The 24,816-nt window shown below is 40.8% G+C and overlaps 1 protein-coding gene across 1 annotated transcript in view; it reads left to right on the top strand.

Moving 5' to 3' along the window:
* Window positions 1-1,875: 1,875 nt before the first annotated feature.
* The window catches only part of TTC1 (tetratricopeptide repeat domain 1), a gene marked incomplete at both ends in the record, with an annotated part of 40,941 nt that continues 18,000 nt past the window's right edge, over window positions 1,876-24,816 (top strand). Inside the window, 3 exons of the mRNA XM_084243076.1 lie at window positions 1,876-2,211; window positions 21,558-21,618; window positions 23,150-23,262. Coding sequence (XP_084099202.1) covers window positions 1,876-2,211; window positions 21,558-21,618; window positions 23,150-23,262 — 510 coding nt within the window. The remainder of the gene's footprint in view (window positions 2,212-21,557; window positions 21,619-23,149; window positions 23,263-24,816) is intronic.

Below are 24,816 nucleotides of genomic sequence, written 5' to 3' on the forward strand. Positions count from 1 at the left end.
GAAGGAGGAAAAACCAACACCCAGAATTCAGCCTTTCGCTACCCGTTTTTCCCCAAGTCCGCAAACTAAAGCGGACTGCAGCCGTATTCGAAGATGGCAACCTTCATTCATATTCCGTACAATGGCGTCACACGGCGACGTCCTCCCTCCTGAGGATTTCACTACATTTCCCAGGATGCTTTGCCAACAGCGACGCCATTGGTCTGCGCCGACGGAAGTGCACTTGGCTGGGCGGAAACAGAGGCTTCCAGCACCTGGGAAGGTGAGGACGCGAGGGGGCTGTGAAGCTGTAAGTAAGCTACCTGGGTCTGTCCTCTTTTCGGTGAGGGACGCAACTAGGGTACAATTCTTGGGAGTGGGGTGTCATCTCCTTAACCCTGGAGTCGCAGACGACTTCGAGCGGGGAGAAACAAAACACTACTCTGAAGGTGAAGTCTCCGTATTAAGGTCTTGCCATTTTTTAATTTTCTGGGACGGAATTGGGGCGAATTTGGACTTTTGTCGCCACACAGGGGTCGTTGACGTAGCTGCGACCAGAAGGCCGGGGCTGCCAACGCCTGACTCAGCGGCTACGACAGTATTTCTCAGTTAGCTGCACAGTGGAATCACCTGAAGTGACTTTTTAAAAATACAGATACCCTGGCCCGACGCCAGACCTGTAAATCAGAACCTGGAGGATTAAAAGCGTCCCAGTGTTTTGTTGGGCCGCCAGGGTTGACGAACACTCCGTAGTGCTTGGTTCTGAACCCCCACTGGCATCCTGGTTAGGGTCACCTGCGCCATACCCACTAAAACCATTGGGCCCTACCGCACGCAGCTGGGGGAAGTTGAGCACTCTTGGCACGGATTGCAGCTCGAGCTCCACTAGAAACTTCTTGAGTTTCTATGGCTGTGCTGGAAAGACAGGCCGGTAGTTGCTTATCATGACCTGACTATTCATTCTAAACAAAGATGAGGACCTTGCCAGTGTTCTAGCTAGCGTCTAACTTATTTTTCGCTGTCTTGACAAAACGAAAATGCAAGCGGTGGGAGGTGGAAGAGTCACATTAAAATCGCTTTTGTTGCTTATAAGTCTGAAAATGACTTTTAGCATTATTTATGGGCTTAACCTGATTTTTTAAATAGTGAATTACAAGGAAGTTAGAGTGTATTTTGGGTTTTGATGCAAAGGTTTGTTTAGGTGTGATAGGCAGAACTTTTTAAGATTTATTTATGCATACAAGAACTGGATTCGAGGCCAGAGTTGGGGGAGGGGGTGTTAAGAGAATTCACCAGGGACAGAGTGGGGAGCAGAACAGGCGGATCTACTGAAATACACTGCTGAGGAGAGCAGCGGGCAGACAGGAGAGGTCTGCTGCGCCATGTGGGTCAGCTCCCTGACTGGGGATGGCGCTCATGCTGCAATAGCTTCATAGCACTGAGACTTAACCCCTGCGCCACCAGGGAGACACCCTAGAACTTTTTTTTTTAACATAAGAGCCAGTGCCTTTTGTGACAGTAGGGATGAAACTTGAAGTGATGGTGTGAAGTGAAATAAGTCAGAAAGGAAAAGAAAGTTACCTGATGGTTGCACTCGTTTGTGGAACAAATGACTGGCAAAACACAAAAATATAACAAAAATAACTCTTTGGCTTGTAAGAAATACGGTGGTTATGGGGGTTATAATATGATATGTAGTGGCACTGGAGCTTTGGTGGAAGGTGAGGGAGCCATGTGCACATAATTGAGGTATGAAGTGTACTTCCAAAATTATAGTTTTGTAAACAAATAGCAAATCAATAAAAATTTGACTTAGTAAACAAACATTGAGTTCTATTGCCTAACATGTTTCCTCTTTTCGCAGAGCTTCAGCTTCACCTCCCTCACTCATTCAGCATGGGGGAGAAGTCGGAGAACTGTAGTGTTCCAGAAGATCTTTTCAATGGTTTGAAAGTTACAGATCCCCAGGAAGCAGCATGTGCTCGCCCTGTGTTTTCTAATCCCAAAGATGACCATTCTCAGAGCCAGCTGTGGGAGGCTGCTGAAGCCCATCCCCACGAAGACCAGGAAGAAGAGGAGTGCTTTCACGCCTGCAGGTCCTCGTTTGAGGAGGACGAAGAGCCAGGAGTGGACAAGGCTGAGAACAAACCCGATGATGATGTGACTCCCTCCGAACCGGATGAAGAATACCTAATGGAACTGGAAAAAAACATGCCAGATGAAGAGAAACAGGTAAATATTTTCTTTATGTTACATGATCTGCCATGTGAACTGCATCATAAACCACTTCATCTGTGGTGAGGGGTTACTTGCCCATCTGTGTCCATAGCACTTTTAGTAGTGATGGATCTAAGATAAATCCATGGTGTGATAGGGAAACATGGAGTGTGTCTGCTTAGTAAGGAAATTTCCATTTATCTGTGAAGCTTGGGTTCTTGTGTGATTATTTGATAACACGTGTGTGTGTATATCCCTTTTAGCTTATTTTCTATGACCTTATCTATGCTTGATTGGTGTGATGGACTGATGGACTTTTTTTTTTTTTTTTTTTTTGGTCAGACTTAAGAATTATGGTATGCTGCCTTTTTATGTTAATTGGTTGTTAATCAAAAGCTATGGTTTAAGTGTCCTGGTGGTTTGGATACAGAGGGCAGTGGCCAGGACCTGTATCTCTTACATAGTGTTTTCGAGGACTGGAACTGTATAGTGGCAGCTATCATTTGTTAAGCACCTGTATTGTGCCAGCCACTGAGCTTAAAATATTTTTGTTTTCATTCAATCTTTACAAATTAATCTTCACAACATGGGATATTTATGTTAACATTCCCCATAGATAACAAAACTGACAATGGTAAAGTAACTTGCCCAAGAGCACACATCTAATAAATGGCAGAGCTAATCTTCAAACTCCTATCTCTTTGATTCCAAAGCCAAAGTACAAGGTAGAATTTAGTAATGAAACAGCTATCTTGCTACCAAGCAGAGACACTAATACTGAAGAGTAAACAGTAAATAGATTGTGATAGCTTGGTAATGGCCGAGATGTTACGTATGCAGTAGCACCATGGGAAGGAGGAACTCCTCTTTGTCACTCCTTGATCACTTTCATTATCAGATCTATTGATTTTAACATTCATGCATTAGCTGTTATGCTAGCATGTGCCACAAGAAGAGGGGCATAAATGGCAGAAATGAACCAAGTTCATGAACCAAACTCCGCAGAAATGACATGGAAAATTAAATCCAGTACTATCTGATAACATTAGGGAAGTGATTTTCCAGGAAATGAGGGTTTTTTTTTTTTTTTCAGCTTTCATATCGTCTCTGTAGGCTTTTTAGAAACATTGATTAAACATCCTACAATGTTAGCAGTGCATTTCTGACACCTTAATATATTTAGCCCTGATATCATAGTGAATTTTCTGCAGTGCCATTGATTCGACACTTGAGTGATTTGACTAAAAGTATTGCATACTTTGCTTCCCTTTCTTCCCAATTTAGGAAAACATTTTTGTAAATTCTGCCCAAGAAATTACATTTCAAGTTATACAAACATTTGAAATAGTCATTTTTATTGTGTATAAATTGCATTTTTTTTAAATAGCATAATAGTTTTAAACTTCCTTTTAAACATTGAGATATGATGTACAGAGTGAAACTAAATTCTAATGTGTCCTGTTCAGTGAGTTCTGACAACTGTGTACACCTGTGCACTCACACTCCTGTCAAGATACAAAGCATTTCCTCATGCCAAAAACTCCCTTTGTGTGCTTCATCACTTATTCCTTCTCTCCCAACCCATTCACCCAGGGAACCACTGCTCTGATTCCTAGCCCATTAGTTTTTGTAGTTGTTGTTCCAGACCTTCATATAATTATAATCACCTTAAATATATAAACAATGAAATGCAGCCACTTATAGCAAAATGGGGGGAGTTTGGTATAGTAAAGCAAACCAGAATGAGAAAAACAAATACTGGACATTTACATAGTGGATACAAAAACTAAGGGACAGGGCCTCCCTCGTAGCTTAGGGGCTAAGTCTCAGCACTGTCACCTTGATGGCCCACCGCAGCGGTCTGAGTTCATTCCCTGGCCAGGGAGCTGACCCGCATATGGCACAGCAGATCTCTCCTATCTTACCCACTGCTCCCCCTTAACAGTGTATTTTAGTAAATCTACCTGCTCTGCTCCCCCACTCTGTCTCTGGTGAATCCTCTCATCCTTTGCACCTCTGGCCTACACCCCAGTTCTCCACAAAAAATAAATAAAATCTCAGAATCTTGACCTAGTAAAGGAGAAGATTATTTAAAGGGAAAGCAAACAAATAATTGAAGGTTTTTACTTTCAATCATGATATTTTCTAAGGTGAATTTTGATAACTCTAAAGCAAAAAAAAAAGTTATGAAATTCTCACACACAAAAATTCAACTCGGGGACCTCCCTGTAATGCAAGGGGTCAAGATGCAACCTATGAATCTGTCTGAAGCCTTGTACCATGAGTTTGATCCCCAGCCAGGAAGCTACCCAAATGGCATAGCAGACCACTCCTGGTTCGCCCACTGCTCCCCTCAGCAGTGTATATCAGTCAATCTGCCTGTTCTGTTCCCTACTCTGTCTCTGATGAATCCTCTCACCCCCACACCTCTGGCCTGTACCCCAGTTCTTGTATACATAAATAAATCTTTAAAAAAAGAAGAAAAATTAATCTATGGATTTAAACTATGTATATTTTACATTTGTTGGTTATTTCCTATAAGAGCAAAGTTACCTAGTTATTTGTTCCAATTTTTAGCCTGGGTGCTTTGTATAAAATATACAGTCAGATGTCAGCTCAGGAACTGAACAGCACTTATTTCTAAATAACCATAAGAAAGATAAACACCTTAGGAGTGGTCTGGTAACATATATGTGAGGAAATGTGAAACTATTCCTCACATTACAGTGTACTATCATGTACAGTGTTTAAGCCAGTGTTACCTCAATAAAGAAAAAAAAAGAATTACTTTTTGCTCAGAAGGTTAGAAATTTGTCATTAAAAAATAATAACAAAAATTCAAACCTTTCTTGAAGATTTTGTGCAACAAAAAGAAGAGAGGGGCTCTAATTGACTTACCATTTTTAATTTGTATAGAATTTACTTTGAATTGATACTATCAGCTGCCAAAATGTGTCAAGTGGCTGGTATCTTTAAAGGCTTTAAAATCTATAACTTTTTTAAAGACTTCTCTGGCATATGTACTCACTTCTTCCAAGATTTTTTTTTTAATGATTTATTTGTTTATTCATATAAGAACTGGAATGTAAGCCAGTGTGCAGGGAGTGAGAGGATTCACCAGAGAGACTAGGGAGCAGAACAGGCAGATGTACTGAAATATATTGCTGAGGGGAGGGAGCAGTGTACAAGACAGGAGGGGTCTGTTGCACCATGTGGGTCAGCTTCCTGGCTGGCCAGGAATTGAACTTGTGTTGTCGTGGCTGCCAGTAGCTTGATAAAGCTGTCTTTAACCCCTGCGTCACCAAGGATGCCCCTTCTAAGATATTACAGATCCGAAGCACCCCCCCACCCCATTTTTCTAGGTAGATAGAGCAATATGCTATATATAGAATAGATTCATGGACTAGAATAGAATTTTGGAAGTAGATGCAAGTTGAGTTAGTCTGTGATATTACCACTGGTGTTAATGTTATTTTGCAAGTTCTAATTAATGCAGTAAGTCAAGAAAAAGTAAAAGATAAAACTAATACCTTATGTTTTAAGTTATATCTAGAAAATCTAAGAGAGTCTACTAGATGACTATTAAAATTAATACAACCTTTAATAAGATGGCTGACTATGGAATAAAGTACAAAAATCAATGAAAGCAACAACAGTTTAGAAAATACAGTCCAGAGAAGGTCTTATTCATGAGAGTGGCACAAATGATGAAATACCTAATAATTAATTTAACATGAAATGTGCAATATCTGAATGAACAAAATTGTATAATTCTACTAAAGAACTTAAAACTCGAAGAGACCAACATTTACATTTATGGAATTCTAGTTAATTTAAGTATATAAATTGTTCTTCCTTAATTAAGATTCTAATTTTATATAATTCCAAGTTGAATTCTGATAGTGTTCTGGGGCATCTTCATTTGAGTTTTCTTTTATGGTTAAGATATGGTTGCTGGGGGCTGAAAAGGTGTTTAAACACTTTTGGTGATTTTATATTTTGTATATCAGTCTGTAGATTTTCATAACATACTTAATTTGAAAATGTCTGACAGCTCATAGAAATAACTTGCAACAGTGGTAGCCACTGTTGTTTTATAGAAATGGAAGCCACGGCTTCCCCAAGGAAACAACCTATGAGAGTACAGACTGCCTGTAGCTAATTGTGGCACTACTCTCTTGGCTGTTTTGATAAATATCTTTCTGAGATTGTTATCAGGAACAGCAAAACAAGTGAAGAAATGTCTCTTCACTGCGCGTAATAGTTTGGTTTTATTAGTCATTGGGAACAAGATGTCTTTAAGCTTGAGTCTTTTAAAATAGACAAAGTTCAGCACAACACAAACTACAAAAAAAAAAGGTGAAAGACTTTTTAAGTCTCACCAATATTCTTCAAATGCCAGTTAAAACATCTAATTAGATGAGAATAATTATCTGATGTTGACAATAAGAGAGAGGGTACTAATATTGAAGATTTAAATTGCTACATGGGGCCTCCCCTGGTGGCGCAGCAGTTGAGTGCTGGGTTGCGAAGCTGCCCCACAGCCTCTGCAGCACCTGCAAGAGGGTCCCACAAGGCGCTCAGACCTGTCCTGCCGCCCGCTGCTCCCCTCAGCAGTGTATTTTGTTGGTCTGCCTGTTCTGTTCCCTGCTCTGGCTCTGGTGAATTCTCTCACCCTCCTGCGCTTCTGACTGTACCCAGTGCTTGTATAAATAAATAAATAAACAAACAAACAAATAAATAAATAAATAAATCTTTTTTGAAAATAAAATAAATTGCTACATGGTTTTTAATGGGATAGAGGCATTAAATTTTTATGTGAACATTCCTTTATACCAATAGAAACTTCTGCAAAGATGGGAATGTCCTGTATCTGCATAGTTCAGTACAATGACTTTTAGCCGTGGGCCACTACTTTTTAGAAATGGTCATTTGCCTGTTGAGCCCTAAAACTGTTGTTAGTATAACTGAGAAAGTGAAGTTTCTCATTTTTAATTTTAGTTGATTTAACTCATCACATGTGACTAACGAGTACCATACTGAACAGCACAGCTTTGAGTCTGATTCTCTTCTGGCCATTTATTTTAAATGAAGTTATTATCAGCCTGTAGCAATGTGTATATAAAGATGTATTGCAGCAGCATCCTTAATTTTGGAAAACTGGAAATGTTGACCAAGGGGTATTACATTATGATTTGGGGCGGGGGCCATGTTTATGCAGTAGTATACACTGCAGTTATTAAAAGAGATCAGTCTTAGGTATTAACTTAGAAAGATGCCTATGATATTAACGTTAAATGAGTTAGGTATGATAATATGATTTATAAAACACATGTGTTTGTTTAGTTCTTGGCACAGAATTCCTAAAACCCTTGGGAATTCACAAGTGCCTAGAGATAATGGGGCCATTTGTTATTTGTTACAAGCTTCCTTTAGCCACACCTGAGTTGATAATGAGGTGACATTTAGAAAGTCTCTAAAGGTGAGGTGGTCTGTATTTGGAACCTCTTTTAAAATTATAAAATTTTAAAAGAATGGGTTTCGAGGAGCTTCCAGGTTGTTGAACACATGGAGGTAGTAGGAAGCCAGCAAACCCAGAGGGCATGGAAATCAGTGGTCTACCCACATACCTTGCCTAGCGCAATCCTTGTATCTATCTGACTGTTGTAATCCTTCTAGAATAAACTGATAATCTATTGTGTCAACTGTTTTACTGAGTCTGTGAACCACTCTAGCAAATTAATTGCACCTAAGAAGAGTGTTGGAAGGGCCTCCAATTTATAGCCCATGGGTCAAAAACAGGTGACAATGTGGACATGCAGTTGGCATCTGAAGTGGAGGTGGAAGAGGCCAATCTTAAGGGATTAAACCCTTAACCTATGGATCTGAGGCTGTCTTCATGTACATCAGTAATATCAGAATTGAATTAACTTGTAGGACACCCATCTGGTCTTTGAGTCAGAGCTGGCATTGGTTGGTGTTAGAGAAACTCCCACACATCTGGTCAAGGAAGTGTTCAGTGCAAGAATTGAGATTAGAGGACACACAGGGGCTGTTTTCCCTTTGTAGCATGTTTTGGAACTGTGCATACTTTTTTTAAGTTAACCTATGTGAAAATATGTTGGCACATAAAGTTTGGAAGGATATGCAGCAAATTATGAAAAGTGAGTAGCTTTGAGGGGTATACTTTTGGGGAATTTATATTTAACACAGTTTTGTAATATTTGCTTTTTTACAGTATGCATGTGTTAAATTTTATAATCAACAAAAATGTTACTCCATTTTGAGAATATAAATATGTAAGAATTCTTTACAACTAAACTGGACTTTTTACATTAAATGTTTCTCTAAACAGAATCAAATTACTGTAGCAAAAGTCTGTTATTCAAGCTGACTTGACTTGCCCTGTGGCTGGAAAGATAATCCAGACTTGAATGGTGTCCCAATTCTAGCAGAAGTCATAAGGCAGGAGTAATGGAGGAGGAGGAAAGCAAGAACACTTATGGAAAGCCATGTGTGTATGCCCGTGTGCCTGCACTCAGCAAATCCTGTTTGTGAAAACTTGAATTGTGGATGAGACTACCCAGAGAAATGGGATTTTAGCTAACAGTTAAGATGTACTAGATCTGTGAAGCAAGTGATTCCCAACGGCTTGGCTGAGGCAGATCTGACAGCAGATGAGAATTATTGCTACAATAATATAACATACGGCAATACTATGATACAGAAACGCTTATAGTAGTTGAATCTGTAGGATTTGCCTTATGGTGGCTATAAGATCTTTTATGGGCTTCTTGTCACAGTAGAGCTCTTAGACCTTATGTATAAGTTCCCTGGGTAATTCCCTGGGCACACACTGAAGTTTGAGGAACATTTTTCGGGGGTTTGCACATAGTCTTTCTTTATGAGTGTGGCCTTTGAATAAATCAAGTATGGTTATCTCTCCCAGGCGGGCCAGTAATTGGTCTTAGAAGTTAGAGAGTTTATTTCATAACTGTTTGCATGTCTTCCACATTCTGGGCATTGAGATCCTAAGGGAAACAGTGGGGAACAAGACAGAGAGGACTTCTCTTCTCTCTCAGGTATATTCTAGTTGGGAGATACGCAAAAAAAGGGTAAGTTGAAGTGATGTGGGGTGGGGATTGGCAGGATGACAAGGACTGCTTTTGATTGACTGGTCAGGAAAGATCTCTGTGGAGCTGACTTAGAGGGAGAAAGGAGTCAAATGTGTGCCCGTCCGAGCAAAAATGTTCCATACAAAGGAGTTATGTAGTATAGGACCCTAAGGTTAGCTATAAGCTGGTGTGTTCTTGGCACAGGAGTAGAAGGGCAAGTAGCTGGGACTTGATGATTGAGGAGTTGCTGAGGGTCTGATTATGGAACACTTCATGAGCCACGGTAAAAAATGTGAAGTTCCAAGTGCAGTAAAAAACAGATGGGTGCCTCCCCAGTGGCACAGCGGTTGAGCGCTGGGCTGTGAAGCTGCCTGTAGCCTCTGCAGCACCAGTTTGATCCCCGGCGGCTAGTGAGGGTCCCACATGGCACAGCAGACCTCTCCTGTCTCGCCCGCTGCTCCCCTCAGCAGTGTACTTGGTCCTTCTGCCTGTTCTGCTCGCTCTGGCTCTGGTGAATTCTTTCATCCTCCTGCTCTTCTGACTGTACCCAGTGCTTGTATAAATAAATAAATCTTTAAAAAAAAAAAAAAAAAAACAGATGGGGCTTCCCTGGTGGTGCAAGGGGTTAAGCACCGCACTATGTAGCAATCCGCAGCCACTGCAGCACAAGTTCGATCCCAGCCCGCCAGGGAGCGACCAACATGGTGCAGCAGACCTCTCCTGTCTCTCCCGCTGCTCCCCTCAGCTGTGTATTTCAATTAGTCTGCCTGTTTGTTCTGTCCCCCACTCTGTCTCTGGTGAATTTTTTCACCTCCCCACCCCTCGCCCCCGCCCCGGCATCTCTGGCCTGTACCCCAGCTCAAATCTTTAGGGAAAAAAAAAATAAGAAACAGACGGACAATTTTAAGCCAGGAGTAATGGAGCACAGATAGTGAAAGTTACTCTTTATTGTATTTTCTGGTGGTTGTGCACAGGATAAAGGGGTTGGGGAACAGTACCAAGTGGAATGTTGAGACCACTTAAGCAAAGATGACAGTGTCTTGAACTGTGGATCAAGTGATAAAAAGAAGTGAATGATTTTAGGATATGTTTTGGAGGTAAAGTTGGCAAGACATTCTGGTGGAAATAGTTGGGCTGGATTGAGAAATTTGCATGTTTCCTTCAATTCTTGGATGGGCTGTGGTACCCTTTAGAATATGGAGAAGATAGAGGAACTTCAAGTTCGTCAGGACCCTTGTGACTTCATTCTTGCTTGTGAAAAAGCTAGCAAATGAAAATTTTTTTATTTAGAAGCAAAATCAGATTGTCATTTTAATGTGCTTGCTCCTTGGTATTCATTTACAAATAGATACATAGATCTAGTTAAGTGCAAGATACAAAAGACTATTGCTTGGTGAGCATTGACTCAGCACATGGTATCAGGGATTTTAAAGCATTTCCTTAGGCTTCCCTTTAAGGCCACTTCCCTTTTAACAAGGAACCATTATTTAAGTATTGATTTAGAACAGGAGTTCAAATTCAGTTCTTTACTTGCTCTCTTGTCCCCTGCCCACCCCCCACCCTCACCCCCCTTTACTTAATCCTTTTGATTTCAGTGCCTCTGGCATTTCTTTGCGTTGTCTTCATAGTCTTAGGATGTTCTCACAATGGACATGTCTACAGGGAACAGTGAGTTGCTTCCTGAAAGTTTTCTGTGACTTTGCTATAGTGGCCTATATTATGTTAACCTCATGAGAAGACCCCTTCTGGTGTGTTGTTTCCCTTTTCTTTTCTAAAGGGCATCTTTCTGAACTAAGGTGTCTGTGTATTTCATGGAGTTTACCAGTATAGGGTTTAATGAATGCTGCTGATTTGTGATTAAGTAAAATCCTAGAATTTAAAAACTGGAAAGACCTTAGATTTCTGATCCTGAGTTTAAACCAGGGAAAACAAGTTCTTTACTCCAGAACATTTGGAAGTTAGTGGACTATTAGGTTATTTGCTGATAGAAAAATTAGTGACATTCAACATTTCCTCTATTTATTGAGGAAGATCACTGTGTAGATCAGTGGTTCTCAAACTTCATTGAGCCTAAGAATCACAGGAAACTTAACTAACCAAGCAAAGCCTTGAAAGGTGTCTGATACTGTTACAGGGCACCCCCGATATAAAACAGGTTGCCTGAGCACTGTTTACAGTAGCTAAGCTTTGGAAATAACCCAAATGCCCAAAAATAGATGACTGGATCAAGAAGATGTGGTACATATATACCATGGAATATTACTCAGCATTCAAAAAAGATAAACACATGCAATTTGCAGCAACATGGATGGCGCTGGAAGGGATCATGCTCAGCGAAATAAGCCAAAAAGAAAAAGAAAAATACCGGATGGTCTCACTCATAGCAGGAATCTAGAAAACTTAAATAAGGGACCAGGAAAATGAATATAAGAAAGTGAAAATCAAAATCAACAAAAAACTATGAACCAGAGACACTTTTAGGGGGGCGGGGGTGGGAGGGGAGGGATTGGGGTCAGAATGGGGGGGCTGCAATTGTATGGGGAATATAACAATAAAATTTATAAAAAGAAAAAAAAAAGAAAACAGGTTGCCTGACTGTGGGTCCTCACCCACGCGCTTAAACAGGACTTATTAATACTCAACTGCAGGCACACACAAAAGGCTAATAAAAGGTTTATTTACAAGGGAAGGGAAAATGAGGAAATGTACAAATCAGGAAGAAAAGAGGGAGATAGAGTCTTAAATACATCCTACGTTCCACCGCCCTGGAATCCCAAATGGCACTCTGAGAGCTGGCAGTGAGCCAAGAGCCATGAAGCCAAGAGAGCCCCCAAGGCCCACATGTCTGGTTTTATACCCAACCTGGCTGCTTAACTCCACCCTCAGGTCCCAGCAACCCTCCCTTTGGTGGTGATGGGATTTGTAGTTCCCAGTGTCTTGATGACTTTGGTCTGGACTGGGGGTGGAGTCCACAAAGCCTGTATGGAATTAGCTCAGGACATCATTTCCCCCTAACAATACCACAGACCTATACCATAGGTGGCACTTGGAAGTTGCTGTGTTGACAGGCATCCCAGGTAAATTTGATGTCACGAGAACTGCAGCCACATTTTGGGAAACAAAACCAGGTGGACACAGGTGATGAAGGTTCTAGGTCTGGCCTAATCTAACCAGTGTACTGACTGCTACTAATCTCAGAAAAATGGCTTAGTAATAGCATATTTTCTCTTACTTGCATCTGTGCTCAAGATTATTATCTGTGCTCAAGATTATTATCTAAAGATTACTAGGCAGAATTAAGTAGTACCAAAAATTAAGTAGTACCAAAATAATATTTATTTCCATTAAATTGAATTTGGGAAAATAGAATGTCCTGAGTTAAGAAAGGAGGAAGTAATCCAGTATCTCCAAGATTAATTCCTTACAGAACAGTCATCTTTCCTCAGAAGGAATAGGACCTATTGAATCAGGTTCTGACTACAGCTAAAATGCAGAGATTCTCCCTCATAGGGCTTCTATAAGTATATCCTACAAATAACAATGATGTGTAAAACCAATGGTGTCTGATTTCAGAGAAAACAAAAGGAAGCTTTTGTATCTTAATAATGAAGAATTTCCTTTAGAGTAATTTGTAGGACTAGTATCCCGGCTATTTTGTTGTGTAGTTTGCTTATTCTGCCTTGATAAAACTAAAGTGGAAATTTCTACAACATGTACCTCCATTTTCTAGCCCTTTAGCAGGTATGTGAGGTTTTTTTACCTTCCTTTTTACAGTTGATCTCTGGATATTATGCTTGAATTAAAAGTTTATGCTTATTTTGTATCACCTCACCAAACTGCAGGGGGAGGCAGAGAGCTGCTGATAGATTTACAACATGAAATCCACTTACTGGTGTCCACCAGCCTCTGGGTTTTCTCTGTTACATATAAAATATGCTCACTGCAGGATTATTTAAATAGGAGAATATTTTTTAAATGTATTTAATGCAAATTTTTATTATTTAAAATGATAATAGGGATATACATTTCATTTATTATTTAAAATGATAGTAGGGATATACACTGACCTAAAGTAAAAGGATTGTTTTTAGCTAGATACTGCATGGACAGGGTCTCTGATGGGGAGTGGTTTTGTCAGATTATCATTTTTACATCATTAGGTTAGCTTTTATCATTTAAAACCTAACTTAATTTATAGTAGCATTATTTATCAAAACAAAGAATCTTTCAGACTCATTGGCTCACTATTCAGAGATTTGAGTGGTGATGAAATTTTAAATTATTTGGAGAGTTCATTCGTTTAGAAGCATAGAAACATGCTGTTGAGTGGTTTTGTGATACATTTCAGAGTTCTTTTAGAGAAAGTGCAGTTCCCCACGTCATGCGAAATTCTTTTACCCTATGACCTACGAAAGCCATCCCCTGGGAATTAGAACAAAATAGAAGATCCCAACATCCCTGTATTTACAAGGGCAAAGAATAGACTTAAACACTTGTAAATTAAATTGGTCCATCTGTAAAGAATCCAATTTGCTAATTTAGTGATAAATGGCCTTGGACTAACTACAGAAGAACAGCCTAAGACCTGTAGTACAAGTCCCTGATTCAGTGAAGAAGAGGGTTTTTTGTTTTGTTTTGTTTTGTTTTTTAAGATTTATTTATATATGCATGCAAGAGCTGGGGTACAGGCCAGAGATGCGGGGGTGGGGGGGATTGAGAGGATTCACCAGAGAGAGCAGGGAACAGAACAGGCAGACTGACTGAAATACACTGCTGAGGGGAGCAGCAGGCGAGACAGGAGAGACCCGCTGCACCGTGTGGGTTGCTCCCTGGCTGGCTGGGGATCGAACTCGTGCAACAGAGGCTGCAGATTGCTTCATAGTGCAGTGCTTAACACCTTGCACCACCAGAGAGGCCCGGAAGAGGTTTATTTTTAACATAGGTCTCAAAATAAGCATAGTTCAGATCCCTGGGACACCATGGCATGCTCTAGAGCAGTGTCGTCCTTTTCCAGACCCCTAATTCTTGGTTGCAAGGAAATTACAAATGACTTTTTCTTTAGCACTACAGGCACATAAACTTGTGTTTCCTCGCTTTTTACTCAGGTTCTTCTTCCTGCATTATCATCATCATATACCTTTTTTGTCTCCAGTAATAGTTCTTGTTTTGAAACCTATTTTGTCTGATATTATAATAGATAGTGCTGTAGACTGAATATTTTTCATCCCCCCAAAGATTATATATTAGAAGATGTCTTCTACATCTATTGAAGTCAACATAGTCCTGTGACTATAAAAGTTTAGACAAATCAGCTCTAGTTCTGTCATTTAACTTGCTGTAAAGGTGGGCTAATGATAGCACTTCTCTCATGAAGTTGTTTCAAGTATTAAATGACTAGCACATAAAATCTATCGTCATTAAGGCAAAATTCAACATGAGCGTAGATGGCAACATGCTTAGAGGTCTGGGACTCGGATCACTTCAGAGTCTTTTTTGTTTTGTGTTTTTTTATCTTTTAAAAAAAATTATTTTTATTTATACAAGAACTGGGGTATAGGCCAGAGGCGTGGGAGGGTGAGAGAATTCACTAGCGACACAGTGGGGAGCAGAACAGGCAGACAGACCGAGGACACTGCTGAGGGGAGCAGCGGGCGAGGCAGGAGAGGTCTGCCACGCCATGTGGGTTTCTCCCTGGCAGGCCAGGATTCAAACCCACACTGCAGAGACTGCAGGCAGCCTCACAGCGCAGCACTCAACCTGCTGTACCACCTGGGAGGCCTTCAGAGTCATTTTTGGGCTTCTATCTAAAATGTATCAAGGTGTCAAGCATGAACCTTGCAGTTTTTTGGAGGTAGGTAAACCTCAATTAGCCATTGATGATTGTTCAAGTGAATTTATAAGAAACAAATTGTTTGGCTGGGGATATGGAATTGGGGTATGACAGAAAAGGAATTGCATATTTGAAAGGAACACCTGGAAAGCTTCTTTGGATCTGGCAGTTCTCTTTCTTACTTAACCTGAGTATTAGTTATATGAATGTAGATTTTTACAGCAATGTTTTGTGTATATCTTTCCATGTGTATTTCTAGTTCTGTCACCATCTGATAGTTGGGTACTGAAATAGCTAACAGTTGACGCGTGACTATTTCTTTTTGAATTCTGTCAGTTTTGCTTTCTGTATTGTATAACTCTGTTAGGTACATACACATTTATAACTGATTTTCCAAATTTATTGACCCTTTTATCATCATGATATATCTCCCTTTTTTGCCTCCAACAATATTTGTTGTTTTGAAGCCTGTGTTGTCTGATATTACAATAGAGATTGCTGTAGACTAAATATTTTTCATCATCCCAATGTTTATATATTGAAAACAAAAGAAAGAAAACCAAATCCCAGTGTAATGGTATTAAGAGATGAAACCTTTGGGAAGTGGTGAGGTCATGAGGTCATAAATTGGGTTATACTACCCTAATAAAAGACCACAGAGAACACCCTTGGCCACTCTGCCTTGTGTGGTTATAGTGAGAAGACCCCTATAAACCAGGAGCAGTTTCTTGCCAGACAGAATCTGCTGGCACTGAGATCTTGGACTTCCAGCTTCAGAACTGTGAGAAATCTTTGTTGGCTATAAGCTACTCCATGATGTTCTTGTAATAGGAACTCAAGCAGACGAAGTCCTCTCTTCTTTCTCATCGTTACTATTTCAATGGTATGTATATTTTGTCCTTTTACTTTCATTCTTTGTCTCTTTATTGATTTGAGGAGTGTGAACATAATCTCGGACCACTGAACTGATCACTGAGCTGTGCAGAGACATTTGCTGTCTATAAGATGCAGTAAAGTTTCTACCTGCTGTGGGTGATGCTGAATGGAGTTCGGAGTGTATTCCAGGTTCAGGCAGTTTTCAGCTATGCCCAGCTAGTCTGTCATGCCTGGCATCTGCTCAGCATGTGCACACAGCTTCCTTTTAAGACAGGAATGCGTGAGGAGCTTATCCAGTGCCTCTGAGTATCTCTTCTTAGGTCTCCCTGTTACATTTCTGTCTATTCCATGGGTCCCTTCCTTGTTTGCCCCATAGGGACTGCAGCTACAGGCTGTAGAAATCCTGACCTTCCCCCTTGGCTTGCCGCTCAGCTGGGCACTTACACACTGACAACACCGCCAGGTAGGGATTATTCCACTCTTTGCTCCATATCAAGTCGGCCTCCTCCCATGGTGAAACTCTGGCTGTTCAGCAAGGTTGCACATGCCAGTGGTAGAACCACCACGTCAGGATGGGAGGAAGAGGAAGCAGTCCCCAGCAGTACACCACAGATTTCTTTGTTGTATCTTGAAGTCCTTTTTTGTGTTACTTTGTTACAAGCTTCTAGCCAAGTTCCAGGACACTGGAAGAGTTTTTGATCATTTTTTTCGGTTTTATAATTGCTTTTTTTTCTTTTTTATGATTTATTTATAATTGCTTTTAAATTAGAGGATTTGGCTGCCTCTTCACTTTGTCACATCAGACGTTATGCCTAGTAACAAGTTTTGAATTGATATTTTACACATTCACATATTAAAATTAAGTCAAAAAAGATGAGGGGAAAAAGCCTTAGCAAAGGGGGAAAAAGCCTTACAGAAACAAATTAATGTAACTATCTCAAATTGATCTCATAGAGAAAATAACTCCAGAAACTTCAGTCACAGCACTATGACTAAGTAGGAGATATTCTAAAATTGGAAAGAACAGCAGTGAAATTGTGAATTTTACATAGGCCAACTGTTGGTAGTGATGATCACATGATAATTTTGAAACTTTTTATATATTATAAGGTACAGAAAATGAGTCAATACTGATACATTGTTGTTACTGGGGACTATGAGTTTTCACTGTGGGGGGACAAGGAAGGAGGAGATGAGGAGTCCTCATTTGTTTGTAGTCTTTGACTCATGGGATTTTTGTGTTTTTCTTTTTTTAAGATTTATTTATTTATGCATACAAGAGCTGGGGTACAGGCCAGAGATGCAGGGGGGTTGGGGGAGGGTGAGAGGACTCACCAGAGACAGAGTGGGGAACAGAACAGGCAGACTGATGAAATACACTGCTGAGGGGAGCAGCAGGCGAGTCAGGAGAGGTCTGCTGCACCATGTGGGTTTCTCCCTTGCCAACCGCCAGGGTTCAAACTTGTGCTGCAGAGGCTGTGGATTGCTTCATAGTGTGGTACTTAACCCCTTGTGCCACCAGGGAGGCCCTGTTTTTTTCTTTTTTAAGATGCATTTTCTGGGCTTCTTCAATGAAAGGGCCTAAAAGCAGTGTCAGTGTAGTAATAGACACCTATTAGATCTTTGTTGCTAAATACACTCCCCACTAAAAGGCTCAGCACTTCTTGGAGAAATGACTGACTGCAGAGTGCTGCATCTGGAGCATAATGTTCACATGTAGCAAAGTCCCCCCTTAGAAGGACAGACCCAGGCCTAGGCAGTCCTGGAAGTGGGCGAGGGAGACTTGGGCAGAAATCCTAACCTAAAAGCATGACCTCAGAGCGCCCTATGGGAGGAATTGGGGGGCCAGAGGAGGACTTGCCAGAGGCACCTCTTGCCCAGGTCCAGTAGCCGTACAGCGTGGCTGTACAGTCTTCCACAGCCCATGAAACTGCTGAAGTGGTAACATCCCAAACTTTTGCCAATGCTTTTATTGTCTTTGCAATATTAAATACACACACAAAACTGTGAGTGATAATTGAATTCCCAGATTAGAGACAGTACATTATATATAGTCTATATTCAAAGGAGGATCATATGGGAAAGTGAAAGATGGCCTGGGGGGAGATATCATTTCTGCTAGACTTGGAACGCTAAGCAGAGACAATTTGGTTTGGGCAGGTGCAAGGAAGATGTGGAAGAGAAACGACACTCCAGCGTGGGGATATAAGCAAAAAGAGTGGAATGAAGAATAAGCACAGTGAGTTTTGAGAGACAATAATGACTTGTGCTGGTAGTAACTAAAGGAGATAAGATTGACTAGGTTGGAATAGAAGTATAAAGAAGAGATTTCTGAATCTTGATTTTTCTTACCTGTAAAATGAGTAAATGCCTCCATGCCCATCTCTCAGAACTGTCTTGAAAAGCAAACGAACTAATGAATGTGACAGGGGTATTAAGCAGTGAAATGCTATAATGCTATAGGTTGTATTGCACTTCGAATACCAGACTGAAAAGTTTGCAGTCACAGTAATAACCATATGAATAAACTGCAGGCGTCATCTGAATGGGATTTTCCTTGACTGACAGTTCCTGTGATTTTCCGATGTAAAATGATGTCACTCTCCCCCCACCCCCCAAGTGATGGGGAGGAGTGCTGAGTAAAGAGCCCTGGAAGTGGGCGAGGGAGACAACATTTCTTAAGATGGTTCCCATTCTTAGAGGAATAGCGTTTTAGAGCAGAAGTGAGGCCTTGCTGGAATGTGTTTAGAGGCTCTGTGGGGTGTGGTGAGGACTCCAAACCACTTGAGACCAGAACCCAGAAAGATGTGGGCCTGATGATGGTGCCAAACCTCACTCAGCCAGCTCACTGCATGTGAAGGCTCAGCGCTGAGTGTGCTAAGTGAGATTTCTGCATTGCACATCTGCCCTTGCATTCCTGAAACATGACAGTCTGCCTGCCCGTTCCTGTGGGGAAAGAGTATGAAGCAGCCAGATGAACCCTAGTCCTTGCACTGCCGCGATGAAATTTGTCTGTTGGCACAGCTGGAGATAGTGCATACTTGGCAGAGTGCTATTTTTAGCTGTTTCCAAGGAGATGTTTAGCATGATATTGATAATTGCATTAATCCTCAATCTACACAATCTGTGGAAGCAGGCACACTTTTCCAGTGTTTCCTGCTTACTGGGCCACTAAGCTGTGATTTATCAGCCAAAAAAATAAGATGCCTTCCTTAGAGTAATTGGCCTCAGAAATGTGTTCTGGAGCCCTTCTTTGCCTGTGTCCTCTTCTAGTTAGACACAGTGGGCTGCTTTCCTCTGGCTGGCTGCTCGTGCTGGCCCTTATGAGTAGTTCCTTCTGGGTATACCTTGGATCTGGGCTTTGCCCTTTGGGATCTTTTACCAAAGAATGATTCGGCTCTTAACACACGTGTGTGTACACAAGCTATTCACGAGCCTGATCTGGCAGTCTGAGTGATTCATTTGTGTTCATAGAACATTCCTGACAAGTTAGCACTGGAGGACAAACTTGAGCTTGAAATTAGAGTTAAAAGCAGAAGAAACTGAAAGTTTTAAAGAAGAGTTCATTAAACTCTAGTAACTTGAGTTGCCTATCTTAAAATTTGTTTGTAAATAAGTTTTAATCAGTCTTGTTATAGGGTTGTCTTAGCTTCCAGCATCTAATCTTACCCTTCCTGTTTGGAGTCATTCTCCCATTGAGCGCTCAGTATTATTGAGTATACCTGTCGTCCCTCATTCCATCCTCTGATAGACAAGGTGTGTTACCTACACTTGACCTGTTGGATGACTCTGACCAAGACTTTGACTCTGGATGGGAGCAAAGAAATTAGGATTCCTTTGTAGTCCTTGCAACCCTGTCCTGGCCAGAATGTTCCATGAAGGACATTGACTTCTTTCTTGCTTCCTAACAGCTCTGCCTTGAGTCCACCCTCTCATTGATTCCTTGAGCCCCCAATACCTTTCCAGTAAATCTGTCCCCTTAAAATTTTTCATCTGAGGGGCCTCCCTGGTGGCGCAGGTGGTTGAGCGCAGCACTGTGAAGCTGTCTGCAGCCTCTGCAGTGCTGGTTCGATCTTTGATCCCTGCCGGCCTCAGAGCAACCCACGTGGTAAGCAGACCTCTCCTGTCTCGCCCACTGCTCCCCTCAGCAGTGTATTTCGTCAGTCTGCCTGTTCTGTTCCCCACTCTGTCTCTGGTGAATCTTCTCACCCTCCCGCACATCTGGCCTGTACCCCCGTTCTTGTATAAATAAATCTTAAAAAAAAAAAATTCATCTGAGACAGAAATCCTGTCTACTACAATAGAGCACTCTGATCCAGCACCTCCCTCCTGGGTAGTAAGGCCACATACCCACGTCTTGAGTCCCATCACATTAATTGCATTTTTCTGTGTTCCTTAGAATAACTCTTCAGATATGCTGTATCTTAAAATGAATCTGCTGTATATGCTGTACATCTGGTACACAGTAGATAGTATAGGAATTAGATTGTGTCTATTTGCCACAGCTCTGTTTCATTGAGAGCATGTTAATAAGACATTTGGAATGTCCCATGGCCTCAGCTGTGTATTTCCAAGTCTTCTCTGAAGACAGTATATTTTTACTTTGGTTTGTAATCTCAAGATTACCAACTGTTGAGGCCCCACATTTCTCGTATATATGGAATACTCCACTTTTTTCCTCCCTTTGAAGTTTTTATTTAGTAAAAAACTTCAAGAATAAAGGAAGAGATATTTGAAGATTCTGTAGTTTTTTGTTGTTATTTTTAAGGCACTATCAGAAAGTGGCAGGTAGACGCTGCCAGAGCTGCTTGTGTACTTACTGTTTTGCTCAGAAACCTGGGCCTTACACAAGTCAGCTTTGCTCTGCAGAGTAGTGTTCACTCTGCCTTTGAGTTTGACAAGCGGTTTGGCCTTCTGTGAGTCTGTGTGTGTGAGAACAATCTAAGAAAAAAGAGATTTATATATCTGGGTTTCTTCACATTTCCCGGTTGGCCTGCTAGCAGTGGGCTGCACTGACTTGCAGGCGAAGCCTAACGCCTATCATGCACCTTCCTCATGCAAGCCATAGTTGTAGCTAATTAGCGCTCATATTTTTGAGCCCTTATTTACTAGTCACTGGATTACACATTCATTATCATATTAATACATAAAACTATTAAAGCCTCGTTTTTATTAGCTGAGGAAACTAAGGCTCAAAAAGATTTAGAAATTGTCCAGAATCATGCAATTAACAAGTAATAAATGCAGAATTTGGATTTGGATTTACAATGATCTGTATACCAGTGAGTATGTTGTTTAGTTTCATTTTGAGTAAAGAGAAATTAAATGATGCAAAGGAGAAACAAGAAGCCTAGTTTTATGTTTTGAACACTAAATGTGCAGTTGACCAAGTGGGTATGTGTTTTTCTATATCTCTTTGAGATTTAGATAAAATGGACTCAGTTCTCAAAAATTAAGTTCCTGTCTATTAAATGGCTAATGTGTAAAGAAAACTGACAACAAAAACATTGTGTGACATGTGATTCTCTTATCTCTTTCAGAAAAGAAGAGAGGAGAGCACTAGACTAAAGGAGGCAGGGAATGAACAGTTCAAGAAAGGAGGTAAGACCAAGACACGGCCTAGAAATAGGGCTGCAGAATTGATGCTACTAGTAAGGATGGGAACAAGGGACAGGGATCCAGGAGTCTAGACTAAAGGACTCTGGGTGCTTTAGTGTGGTGACATACATCTGAAGCAGTGGGAACCTGTTCCCCTACAGTGTTGTTAACCATTGTTACCTCAGTAAAAGGAAGGAGGGAAGGTGATAGGAGCTATTTTAGCGCTGATGTCTGGTCATCGTTAACTGCTCATTCTTTTTCAAGTCTGAAAGAAACACCAGAGAACTTTTGCAAACAACCAATAAACTGTTAGCAATGCAGTCTTACCTCCCGATACTTTGAAATGTTGTTTGTGACCAGGTTCCAGTGGTTCTCAGATGACAGTGACCAATTAACTACTGTCATGACACAGGCACGGGCTGGATTTTTCTTTTCTGCAATCCACTATCTTTAAATTAGGAGGAAAAATTTCCCAGCAATTGCTTTGGAAACTCCAGCCTTGACTGTTCAAGACCTTTTGCTCTGTTGCGGTACAGGGTTCCCGCTCTTCCCGGCAGCAGTGCGCTCACAGACCAGCAATTTCAGGCTCGTCTGGGGAGGGATTTTGTTTGTAATTTGGGTTGCTCTTTTGTGTGCTATTTTGGGGGGATGACTTAAGAAGAAGATGTTTTTCATGACTCTGCATTTCCAAAACTGATTTAGCAATAGGTTGAGTTCACACTGGTAATTTCAGGAATGTGTTTGATCTTCAAATAGCCTTCTATCATGACTTAAACAGTATATGCTTTAGAAATCAGAAGTGACAACATCTTTCCCCTAGTTATTTTTAGGTTAATTTTTTTTTTCCCACTTGGTATTCTGTTTATTGTAAGACATTGTGATTTCCCAAGGATGGTTCAGAAAAAATATGGAACACTTCACAAATTTGCGTGTCGTATTTGCTGATCTTCTCTGTATCGTTCCAATATGTGCTTCCAAAGTGAGCACTTAGGTTAAATTTTTTTGTTCTGATATCCTGGTTTAGTTATCACTTTTTTTCTAAGAGAAGTGACTAATTTTCCTAATTTTGAAGTAACTAATAACTAAGTTTCCTAATTTTGAAGATAAATCTCTTTGTGTTTTGGTGTTAAATATTTCAAACCTGAGAAAGAAGTGAATAGACAATTTTTTCTTAGTGCCCTGAACTTTTTATGTAGCAATGAGTATATCAATTTTTTATCATCTTTCTTTAAGACCTTTAGTCAACTATTGATTTTTACACTGTTGCTTTTACATAGGATTTTTTTCTCATTCCAGACCAGATTATTAGAATGAACTGAATTCCTAATTTTAGTCTACTTCATTTGTCCAGTTCCCTAATCCCTAAACTCCTTCAAAATCCCTTAGTTAATTGATAAGTCAAATGAGAGCTGAACATCCAGAGCATTCTACTTGAAACCTTTGTCCTGTGAATGGGAAGTATACCTCCTGAGACCCTATGGAGTAGAGTAGTATTGGGAATAAAATCATATGAACTTTGGTCTTTTATCCTCAGATTATATAGAAGCTGAGAGTTCTTACAGTCAAGCCCTTCAGATGTGCCCATCCTGTTTCCAAAAAGACAGGTCTATTCTGTTCTCAAATAGAGGTGCCGCAAGGATGAAACAGGTATGTTTGCCTTTTGTTTTTAAGAAGCCTGTGAACTTGCAGTGTTTTCATAGGGTAGCTTCTCTCCCAAAACAAGCACAGGGGTTTAAAGTTGCATCTCCCTTTTCCTGCGCGTGTATTTCCCTGATATAAAGGGCACAGGAAGGATAGAAAGAGATTTTGAGAAACAAAACTCAGATTACTGTTACCATTTCCCATTTTAATGGCTGAGGAACACTTTAGAGAAGACTGGCAATTTCCACCAAACTAGGGCAGGTTAATGAAGTGAAGGACCAGGTAGTGCATGTCCTAGAATAGCTACTGCTGCTTATTTTAGGCCTCTGGAATTCTAGATAAAGACTCTAAGGGACAAGATAACACTCATGAAAACACTGGGCTTAAAGACACTTAGTCCTAAGATTCTGATTTTCCTGTTGAAAGTGCAGACACAGGGAGAAGTGTGCAACAGGTGGGGTGAGAGGTGCCCTTAAATGCAAAATCGGTGCTGGGGAAAGTTCTAAAGCGTTTTGTATTTCCAGAGAATTAAGAGCCCGACATAGCAGGGTGATTGAGGAATCGATAACAGCGCAGTATTTGTTTTATACCAAGTGGGTATTAGAAGTTAGATTTGTTGCTGATTTGTCTGATACTCCTGTTCACAACATAGTAAATCTTGCTGTATTGAAATGGTGAGTTTTTTGAAAAAACAAACCACTTGTTTAAATTAACTTTGGCCACTATAGCCAAGGCACAAGGCATGGGTTATTTCACATACCTGTACGCAGCCATGAGGCAGGCTCAAGATTGAGTGAAGTGGTGGTTGGTTGGTGTATCAGACATCCCTGTCACTTTTGTTTTTTTTTGTTTTTTTTTTTTTTTTATAGAGGCATGCTTTATTTATTTGTCTGCTGGTTTGTTTGTTCGTTTTGTTCATACATGCACTGGGTACAGTCAGAAGCACGGGAGGGTGAGAGAATTCACCAGAGCCAGAGCGGGGAGCAGAGCAGGCAGAAGGACCGAAGTACACTGCTGAGGGGAGCAGCGGGCGGCAGGAGAGGTCTGCACGCCATGTGGGACCCTCCTCTGGTGGCCGGGGAGCAGCCGGGGATCGAACCGGCACCGCAGAGGCCGCGCGCAGTTTCGCAACCCAGCGCTCAACCGCTGCGCCACCGGGGAGGCCCCCTGTCACTTTTGTTTTGATGTTGCCTCAAATTCTCCAGTTCCTCTACTGAGAGTCACTGTGGATGACCAGATTGGATTTTTGTTTTTTGTTTTTATTTTAAGGGCCGGGGTTGGAGCAGGCATGCTTGAATCCTTGGGTATGCAGAAAACTTTTCAAACCCAAACTTGTATATTTTATTATTGGATTCAATCTCCAGGGTGAAGAATTTTTAGTGATTTATATGACACAGGAAAAGATAATTCTAGCATATACAAACACATTTTGTTAGGTAAAATGAAGCAACTTTTTTTAGATTACATAAAACTATTCATTAATTCATTACCACCTATTAGAATCCACACCTAATTGTTTTTAAATGTTGCTGGAAAATTCTGATCTTTTAGCATTGGCTT

The sequence above is a fragment of the Talpa europaea genome (genome assembly GCF_964194135.1).
Source record: "Talpa europaea genome assembly, chromosome: 9".
In the NCBI taxonomy this organism is placed as follows: Eukaryota; Metazoa; Chordata; class Mammalia; order Eulipotyphla; family Talpidae; genus Talpa; species Talpa europaea.